The sequence below is a fragment of the Acanthochromis polyacanthus genome, chromosome 16 (genome assembly GCF_021347895.1).
Source record: "Acanthochromis polyacanthus isolate Apoly-LR-REF ecotype Palm Island chromosome 16, KAUST_Apoly_ChrSc, whole genome shotgun sequence".
NCBI classification, from domain to species: Eukaryota; Metazoa; Chordata; class Actinopteri; family Pomacentridae; genus Acanthochromis; species Acanthochromis polyacanthus.
Genome location: NC_067128.1, coordinates 35,976,169 through 35,987,140, shown reverse-complemented (window position 1 = coordinate 35,987,140; position 10,972 = coordinate 35,976,169). Strand labels below are relative to the sequence as shown.

General features: G+C 40.1%; 1 protein-coding gene across 1 annotated transcript; it reads right to left on the bottom strand.

The window, feature by feature from the left end:
* Positions 1–432: 432 nt before the first annotated feature.
* On the bottom strand, positions 433–1,309 carry LOC127530402 (uncharacterized; the record flags this gene model as incomplete). Its single annotated transcript, XM_051937062.1, has 3 exons — positions 1,130–1,309; positions 596–1,068; positions 433–448 (listed from the first exon to the last, which is right to left on the bottom strand). Coding segments are annotated over exons 1-3 (669 nt in total), but the record flags the coding sequence as incomplete, so codon positions are not given.
* Positions 1,310–10,972: the final 9,663 nt, after the last annotated feature.

Genomic DNA, 10,972 nt, shown 5'->3' with positions numbered 1-10,972 from the left:
AGGGAGGACGATGGGGGAGAAAGGGAGGACGATGGGGGAGGAAGGGAGAATGATGGGGGAGGCAGGAGGACGACGGGGAGGAAGGAGGACGACGGGGAGGAAGGAGGACGATGGGGGAGGAAGGGAGGACGATGGGGGAGAAAGGGAGGACGATGGGGGAGAAAGGGAGAATGATGGGGGAGAAAGGGAGGACGACGGGGGAGGAAGGGAGGACGACGGGGGAGAAAGGGAGGACGACGGGGAGGAAGGGAGGATGATGGGGGAGGAAGGGAGGATGATGGGGGAGGCAGGGAGAACGATGGGGGAGGCAGGAGGACGACGGGGAGGAAGGGAGAATGATGGGGGAGGAAGAGAGGATGACGGGGTAGGAAGGGAGGATGACGAGGGAGGAAGGGAGGACGACGGGGGAGGAAGGGAGAATGATGGGGGAGGAAGAGAGGATGACGGGGAGGAAGAGAGGATGATGGGGAGGAAGAGAGGATGATGGGGAGGAAGGGAGGATGACGGGGGAGGAAGGGAGGATGATGGGGAGGAAGGGAGGACGATAGGGGAGGAAGAGAGGATGATGGGGAGGAAGAGAGGATGATGGGGAGGAAGAGAGGATGATGGGGGAGGAAGGGAGGATGACGGGGGAGGAAGGGAGGATGATGGGGAGGAAGGGAGGACGATAGGGGAGGAAGAGAGGATGACGGGGAGGAAGAGAGGATGACGGGGGAGGAAGGGAGGATGATGGGGAGGAAGAGAGGATGATGGGGGAGGAAGGGAGGATGACGGGGGAGGAAGGGAGGATGATGGGGAGGAAGAGAGGATGACGGGGGAGGAAGGGAGGATGATGGGGAGGAAGAGAGGATGATGGGGAGGAAGAGAGGATGATGGGGGAGGAAGAGAGGATGACGGGGGAGGAAGGGAGGATGATGGGGAGGAAGAGAGGATGATGGGGGAGGAAGAGAGGATGACGGGGGAGGAAGGGAGGATGATGGGGAGGAAGGGAGGATGATGGGGGAGGCAGGAGGTATTTGGTGAAGCAAGGAGGACGGCGAGGAGAGCAGGGAGTACGGTGGGGGCTCTCTATAGTGTATTTGAGGGTGCAGGGGGAGGCGGGTGAGTCGGCGTCCCTGCCGATGCTCACGTACGCCCACAGCTGCAGTCGCCGCTCTGCTCTTTGTGCAGCGATCCGACCGCCTCTTCCTCCTGCAGACCTCGTTCCTGTCACGCTGCCGGTCACACTCCCGGCCTCACGCCTCCCTAACAGCACCGTGGTGGAGGAGGGGGGGAGGCAGACGGGGGTGAAGCAGATGGGGCCTCGCATGTAGGTCAGAACAGAGAGGACACTGTCTTACAGGAGCACTTCTGCAGGAAAACATGCTAATGATGTCATCAGCACCTCATGAAATCACTTTCCGACAAACTGATCCAACACAATGTTTAACCAGACCTAAAATAAGTGTAAGAGGATGTCAGCTGGTTGAAAACGTCTCAGAAGCTGCATTACTTCTCAGAGCAGTCGAGTATTTCCTCCAATAAAAAGTGAAGTTTAGACACTTTGGAAAGACCCCAAAGTAGAAACTCAAAGCGACTAAAGTGAGTCCAGCTGTGATTTCCAGTCCAAGTTTATGTTCAAAATATCTTCAGATTAGTCAAAAACCACCCAAAATCTGCCCAATACAAGTGTAAAAAATATCAAGAATGAGTCTAAATTCATCCGAAATAACTCAAAATGTGTCATAAGTGACTAAAAATGTGTCTCAGAATTACTAAAATTTGTCTACAGGTCCAGAACTTCCTCAGTCCTGGTTCTGTCTGCTTCATGGCTCCACGTGGAAAAGAACTGAACAGAGGAAGAGAAAAATCTGAATGTTGGACTTCACAAAGACGGAAATGTGGAAAAAAAATATTTTCATCGTGAAACTTCTTGTGTGCACATTTTTAACATTTTTGAATTTTTTTTTGTGTGGAAAAAAAATTACTAAAAACATTCACAATAAAAAATCAACCAAAATCCAACAAAATTTTTATGAATATTCTTAAAGAAAATATTAGTTTTACTGATATATATGGAATCACTTCAGATACTTTTAGGATTTTTGGAAGATTTGTATTCATTTTTTGAAAATTTTCTTGCCAAAGAAAATGTTTTTTTTTTTTAATAAAACTTTTAAGGAATTATTGGAACTGTCTTCCTGAAGGTTTTGCAATTTTTCAGTAATTTGTGGAATTTTTTGCTGAATTTTTGGATTTTTTTCAGACGGGAAACCATATTTTTGGTGCCTGTAAACGAGGACAGCCGGAGGGTTAAAGAACGGAGCTTTGCTGCATTACGGTCCTACTGTGTGGCCTGTATTTTACATATAGGCAGGTTTTTACAGACAGTAAACCTACAAAGCCTGACTCTCTTCTGTCCACGGCGAGCGTTGCGTCCTCCTGGACATCCAGACTGCATCTGAATCAAACACGTCTTCAGTCTGACGTCGTCTCCGTCCTACTTTTCCTCTCATGCATTACTCAAACCCCAGACGGCTTCGTTACATTCTGGGACGGTGTGATCCGTGATAGACTCTTCCTCTGAAGCTTTAAATGCGTCCCGCTGGCTGGAAACCAGACGCTGTTGTTTCAGCTGCAGTGAACACATGAAGGCATGATGTGGAAGCATGAAGGCAGAACTGCAGACACACAACCACATGTTCAGATTTCATCCATTTCTTCAGCTGATTTTCTGATTTTTTGTACGTCTCCATCGTTTTACGGTCATTGTGTGTCATGTTGACAGTGTTTTTTAGATCTTATTTGCTCTTACTGTTGGTGTTTCGTGTCACATTTTTATGGTTGTTTACATTTAACTTTAGCTGCTTCACCTCACAGTTTGAGTTTTTGGCATCTTTTAATGGTCATTTTTTGTCACATTTGGGTTGTTTTTCATGTTTTTAAGTCATGAAGCTCAGAAATGATGGAAAAAAGTCCATTAAAAAGTGATAAATTTGGACCGTTGCGTCTTTTCATGGTCATTTTGTGACGTTTTGGTTGGGTTTACATCTTTTTGTGTTCATTTGCACTTAAAGTTGGTGTTCTGTGTCACATTTTGGTTGTTTCACATCTTTTTAAGTTTAAGTTTTTCAGCTAAAATATTACAAATTAATCCTTTCAAGCCACCTTTGTGGTGATTTTTTGTGATATTTTGTGTCTTCTTGGGCTTTTGCATCTTTTTATGGTCATTTTGTGTCATATTTTGGTTGTTTTACTCATTTTTGTGGTCATTTGTGTCACATTTTGACAGTTTTTAAATCTTCTTGTGTTTTGTTTTGTACTTCTTTTTGGTGTTTTTTTGTCACATTTTAGTTGTTTGCATTTAACTTTACTTGCTTTGCATCACAGTTTGGCTTTTTTGCATCTTTTTATGGTCATTATGTGTCACATTTTTGTTGTTTTACTCATTTTTGTGTCATATTCTGTCCGTTGTTACATGTTTTTGTGCTCATTTGCACTAAATTTTGGTGTTTTGTGTCATATTTTGGTTGTTTCACATCTCTTATGGTTGTTTGCATCCAGCTTTAGTTGCATCGCTGTACAGTTTAGGTTTTTTGGGGTCATTTTGTGTCACATTTTGGTTGTTTTATGTTTTTTAAGTTCAAGTTTTAAGCTAAAATCATGCAAATTTAAAATTTCAAGCCATCTTTGTGGTAATTTTGCTTTTTCTTTGTCATTATTTCGTGTCTTTTTGTATGTTTGCATCTTTTAATGGTCATTTTGTGTCACATTTTGGTTGTTTAATACATTTTTGTGGTCATTTGTGTCATATTTTGACACTTCTTGTGATGATTTGCACTTCTTTTTGGTGTTTTTTGTCACATTTTAGTTGTTTGCATTCAACTTTAGCTGCTTTGCATCACAGTTTGGCTTTTTTGCATCTTTTTATGGTCATTTTGTGTCACATTTTGGCTGTTTTACTCATTTTTGTGTCATATTCTGTGCGTTGTTACATCTTTTTTCACTAAATCTTGGTGTGTTGGATGAACAAACGCTCCCTGATTCACCATTAAAGTGCAGATTCTCAGCTGTGCAGCTCTTTCATCTTTCTTTTTTTTAATGAATGAATGTCTGGGTTTGTCCACCAGTGGCTGCTGTTGACTCGCCTGGTTACAGTTTCCACGACGCCGCTGTGGACGAGGCAGACTGCACGTTGCCGAGGCGTTGGGCTCCGTGGCAACCGGCCAGCCTGTCAGCTGCCTGCTCGCTGGCAGCCGGTGTGGGTCAAAGCCCAACACACACTGTCACCCCGTCATGATCTCATTCCCTCCTTCAGCTCTCTGCAGCCTCTAATCCTGCAGCTCGGCACACAGATCCCTGCGTCACATTCAGGTCGTTACATGTAAAACTCAAACAAATCTCAACAAACACCGTCCACCTGACTGCACCGTCAGCTGACTCTTTATCTGCTCAAAACTTTTACCTTCATGCTGGGAACAGTTCCAGGCCTTTGAAGTCCACGGAGGCGGCCTGAAATGATTCATCTGCATTTTTTAAGAATAATTTTGGAGCCTCGTAACTTAAAAACCGAAAAAGATACAAAAAAACATGCTTGGGATGCAAGTTTGAATGTAAACAACCACAAAAAGCTGTGAAATGAGCAAAATGTGACACAAAACATTACATTACGTGCAAATAAACACAAAATATGTTAAAAAACTGTCAAAGTATGACACAAAATTACCACCAAAATTGGAAAAAACAAACAAAAATGTGACACAAAATGACCATAAAAAGATGTAAAGGTCCACATTTAGCACTTTTTTAATGGTTTTGTAACAGTTTCGGATACTTTTTTAATGGATTTTTTTCCCCATTATTTCTGAGTCTCATGACTTAAAAGCTTAGAAACACGTAGAACAACCAAAATGTGACAAAAAATGAACACAAAAAGACTTAAAAATCCCAAACTGTGAAGCAAAGCAACCAAAGTTAAACGTAAGCGACCACAAAAGGCCATGAAATGAGGAAAACGTGACACAAAACACCAACATTAAGCGCAAATGAACACAAGATTTAAAAACAGTCAAAATAAGATGCGAATGACCACAAAAATGAAAAAACAAACTAAATGTGACACAAAATGGCATTAGAAAAACTGATAAAACATTCAAAATGTGACAAAACACTGACATTAAGTGCAAATGGACACAAAAAGACAAGAAAATAGTCAAAATATAACACAAAAATGAATAAAACAACCAAAATGAAACGTAAAAAAAGTCCCAAAAAGACGAAAAATAACCGAAAAGTGACACAAAATGACCATAAAAAGACACAAACTGTGATGGGAAGCAACTAAGGTTCAATGAAAAGAACCATAAAAAGCCGCGAAAGGAGCAAAACGTGACAAAGCACCCAAATCAAGTGCAAATGGAAACATAAAGATATAGAAACTGCCAAAACGTGACACAAAATGACCATAAAAGATGCAAATTCCCAAATTTATCACTTTTAAGGGAGTTTTTCCATCATTTCTGAGCCTCATAACTTCAAAATTTAAAAAGAAAACAACCTACATGTGACAGAAAATGACCCTAAAAAGACGAAACGACCCCAAACTGTGAAGCAAAGCAACAAAAGTTAAACGCAAACAACCACAAAAAGCCATAAAATGAGCAAAGCGTGACACAAAACACCAACACTAAGTACAAATGAACACAAAAAGATTTAAAAACTGTCAAAATATGACACAAGACAGCCACAGCATTAATAAAACAACCAAAATGCGACGACAAACACCCATAAAATGAACAAAATTAACTGGAAACACTCACAAAACTACATGAAACAACCAAATTAAGACATGAAATGTTTACAAAAAGCCCTAAAATTACAAAATGGCACAAAACAAGTAAAATCAACTGCAGACAAAGCCACAAAATGACAAAAGCATTCAAATTAAATGCAGATGACATCAAAAAGACATAAAATTACCAAAAAGCACAGTGGAAAAAGTTCAGTAAGTGATAAATTTGGACCTTTGCATCTTTTCATGGTCATTTTGTGTCACTTTTTGGTTGTTTTGCATCTTTTTGTGATTGTTTTGCTTTTACTTTAGGTTACTTTGCATCACATTTTGGTTGTTTTAATAATTTTTGCGTTATATTTGACCGTTTTTACATCCTTTTGTGTTCATTTGCACTTAATGTTGGTGTCATGTTTGCCTCATTTCATGGCTTTTTATGGTAGTTTGCATTTAACTTTAGCTGCTTTGCCTCACAGTTTGTGTTTCCTGCATCTTTTTATGGTCAGTCTGTGTCATATTTTGGCTTGTTTTACATCTCTACGCTTTTAAGTAAAAAACTGTGCAGATTAGTCATTTTAAATCACCTCTATGGACTTCAAGGACCTGAAAATATTCATAGAATGAAGGTAGAAAAGATGAAAAAGATGTTCTGAGGAGCTTTGAAGGGACTTTGGTCGGATCTGACAGATTCTTTGTGGTGATTTTGTTTTTTTTTTGTCATGATTTTGTGTCTTTTCATGCATTTGCATCTTTTTATGGTCATTTTGTGTATTTTTTTTGGGCTATTTTGCATCTTTTTGTGGTCATTTGTATTTAATTGTGGTTGTTTTGTGCTTTTCTGTAGCTAATTTTTGTCAATTTGTGTCACATTTTTTGTATTTTTATGACTTTTTGTGGTGGTGTCCATTTAATTTTAGGTGCTTTGCATCACATTTCTGTCATTTTGTGTGTTTTGTGCTTGTCTGGAGTTAATTTTACTTGTTTTGTGTCACATTTTGTTCATCTTTTTATGGTCTTTTGCATTTAATTTAGGTTGCTTTGCATCATATTTAGGTCATTTCATGGCTTTTTGTGTCACAGTTTGGTTGTTTTATGCCTTTTCGTGCATGTTGTGAGTTTTTTTGTCTTTTTGCAGTGATTTTGCAGCTTTTCATTTAGTTTTTGTGTGTTTTTGCCTTTGATGTTGTGTGTTCATATTATGAAGGTAAAAGTTACTGCAGATGAACAGTCTGCAGATCAGGATGGACTGACTGATTATTGATGGGGTCACATCTTATTTTATCCCTCTGACGTTCAGATAAACTCCTGCATCATCTTTACGATCCTACATCTGTGAGTTTGTTGTTGTTGTTTGATGCTTCGGCGTCAGACCAGAGCAGTCGAGCAGGTTCTGTTTTCACTTCCTGGACTTCAGCGGCGGCGTTCGGCTCAAACTGGCTTCAAGGAGAAAGGGTAGGAAGCAGCAGGTGGACTTCTCTGGCGAACAGAAAGAGTCCCGTTATGAGCGGCTCGATGGACGTCCAGCAGGTCTGAGATGAGCATTGACACAGCAACTATTCGTTAGGTAACCGGAGACGCCGCTGATAATGCAGCTATTCGTGGGTCGAGCCGTGGAACAACACACAGCGTGACGCCGGAGAAACTTTGACGAGATTAGTTTGCATAAAGGTGTCATGTGCCGAGGAGGAGGGGCAACAAAAATAGAGACATGATCGGTCAACAATGCTCCTCCTAACCTTCAGCCAGCGTCCGGCTGCACCGAGCTATTTCTGTTGGCGTCCATCAGCGGTCAAACTTTCTCCTGTTCATGTCAGACTGAGGCTGCTCCGGTCTGTCAGTCTGTCACTGCTCCGTACGGTAGCACTGTGATTAAGTGTGCAGTCTGGCCAGAGGCGTCCTCAACAGGCCCTGAGAAGGTCGCAGCTTGTCACTGATAATTTAATTTGCAGCAGCAGCGACGTCCCCGCGGCTTCATATCTGCAGCTTTCAGCGCTGTGACACCGCCACAGCCAGCTCTGTCGCTCCCACAGCGCGAATCTAAATGATTTTAAGACTCAGGACAACACTTTGGTTCTGGCTGAAGCTCCTCCACCATCTGTTGGATGGATCTTCTTGAAGGTTGCACCAAAAGTTCAAGGTCTCAAGAGGATAAATTTACACCAGTGTTTCCTCCTTTTTCAACATTTGGTGGCTTCAGATAACATCTGAGGCTAATCTGGTCCACTTCTGGCTCTTGAGTCAGCATTTGGAGCCCGGTCCAACTTCAGTTATGACGACTGAAGTGTGGCCAAATGTGTACCAGTTATCAAGAGCCGAGACTGACTTGGGTTATGACAAATGAAACCCAATGAAATGTGATGAAAAAGTACCAAAATGAATGCAAACGACCACAAAAACATGCAAAAGGGCAAAAATTAGCCACAAAACTACCACAAATGTTTGCAAAATGATCAGAATTGGGGGAAAAACAACCACAAAATAACCAGAAAAAGAAACAAACAAAACGTGATACAAACAACGACAAAAACGTGCAAAAGGACCAAAATTTGGCACAAAATGACCAGAAAAGACATGAAGAGAACATTATGTGATGCAAAACAACCAAAATTATACACGAAACTACCACGAATTGCTCAGAAAAAACATGAACAAAATGTGATGCAAAGCAACTACATTTTAATGCAAATAACCACTAAAATCCATGAAACAACCAAAATGAATTCAAACAACCACGAAAACATGGAAAATGACCAAAATTTGGTTAAAAAAAAATACCACAAAATGACCAGAAAAAGACACAAAATGAATAAAATATGATGGAAAATAACCCATATTAATGCAAACCAGCATAAAAGCATACAAAACAAGCAAAATTGGGTACAAAACTTAAACAAAATGACCAGAATAAGACACAAAATATGATATAAAACAACTTAAATTAAACGCAAACAACCACAAAAACATGTAAAACACAAAATGACCAGAAAAACTGCAAAAATCAGTGAAATGACCAAAAATGTGACAGAACAAAATGCAAATGACTACAAAAAACTATGAAACAAGAGAATGAATTAGAACGAATATGACGCCAATGTCCGCCATCTTGAAAAATGGCTGCCAATTAGAATTTTTATGTTTTTTTCCCCTCAGTAGGCATCCTTTAAGTAACATGCTCCAGAAATGTTGATGCTTTATCAGTTATCTGCACCACGATAGAACATTACAAAGCAAATATTAGACTGTAGCTGTAAAAAGTTAATGTTTCATGGAGAGTTTCTAATTAAATTAAAAACTGCTCCTCCATCAGGTGGTTGTTTTTCTGGTCCAGAGGGTGAAATATTGGTAACTGTATCGTTGCTCTTGCTTACTCAGGCAGCCAGCTGGAGGACTTTAGGTCCATGTCGTTCATCTGTCTGATGGCTGGAAAACATCACACATGTGGCCCTGCAGCCAGCTGTGGCCGACCCGCCAGCTTTAAATCTATCCCGACCAGAAAAGATCCCAGAGCGCATGTGGGGCCGACCTTCAGCCCGGCGGTCCGCCTCCTGCTGCGTATATCTCAGCAGGACCCTCGACTAAACATTAACTCTGAGCCGTTTAGTCTAACGGAGCTGCCAGCAAACGTATACGTCTGTAGGAGACTCACCTGTTGAGCAACACTTCACGTAGAGGCCTGAAAGCAAAGATGTCATTAATGTCTAATGTTAGCATGCTAATGTGCTCTTTAAAAGACCAACAGCAAATGTAATTGCTAATGTTGTCATATAAGCTCCAAAACTGTCCAGTTTTTCATAAATGAACATTATTAGCTTGGTTTTGGTGTCAAAATATATTAAATTAGCATGTAGAATCCAAATTTGCCTATTTTAACACAACGTACATCTTAGTAGCTTAATATATCCACCATGAGGTGATACTTTCATAAAAGAATGCTATTAGCGACACAAATATTCAAAATCTGATATGCAATCCAGTATTTTATAGGATTTTGGGATAACGGAGCTTCTGTAAGTGCACTTATGTCTCTATATGCAACTGTTGTGCATCATTTCATGTCGAGAGCTGAAAGCAGAGGCGTCATTAATGTCTAATGTTAGCATGCTAGCATGCTAACGTAGACCTGTATGGACTAAATAATGTGCAGATATCAGAACAATGGCTCATTTTGTCTTGCTAGCCCCAAAACTAACTCATGTATCCACCATAAGGTGATATTATATAAAGGGACATTATTAGTGACTCTAATTTTACAATTTCAGGCCATTTTTCAAGATGGCTGCCATTTTGGATATTCAATCCCATATAATTTTAGAGATCATGGTCTTGTAGAGTGATTTGTTTGGATTTGGTGTTAAAACATACCAAATTTAGCATGTACAATCCAACTTTCATGTTCTAATACAATAACGTACATCTTAGTAGCTTAATATGTCCACCTTAAGGTGATATTTTAAAAAAAGAATGTTATTAGCTACACAAGTATTCAAAATCTGGCATGCATCCTATATATTATGGGATTATGGACATAATTTAGTCTAATGAAGCTTCTGTAAGTGTATATATGTGTCTATAACTCACCTGCTGTTCAACACTTCATGTAAAGGCCTGAAAGCAGAGACTTTTTAGACTTGTATGACATAATTGTAAATATTATAATTGCTCATTTTGTCATATAAGCTCCAAAACTAGCTCTACTGTCAACAATAAGGTGATATTTCATAAAATAACATTATTCATTGCACAAATTTTCAAGGCCTGAAGGCAGAGGTGTCATTAATGTCTAATGTCAGCATGTTAGCATGCTAATGTACTCTTAATGACCAACGGCAAATATTGTCAGCAATAATTTGTCATATAAGCTCCAAAATTAGTCAGTTTTCCATGAAAGAACATTATTAGCCACATAGATGATCAGAATTGAGCCAAATTTTCAAGATGGCTGCCACTTCTGACATGCAATTCCATATTTTTTTAGATCTTGGTCTTGTGCAGCAATTTGCTTGGTTTTGGTGTAAAAATACGTAAGATTTAGCATGTAGAACCCAAAGTTGCATGTTCTAGCACAATAACTAAAATCTTATTGACTTAATGTGTCACCATAAGGTGATATTGTCATAACAGAACATTATTAGCTGGACAAATATTCTCAATCTGATATGCAGTCACGCATAATATGTGGACCCACCTGCAGTCGACAGGAGG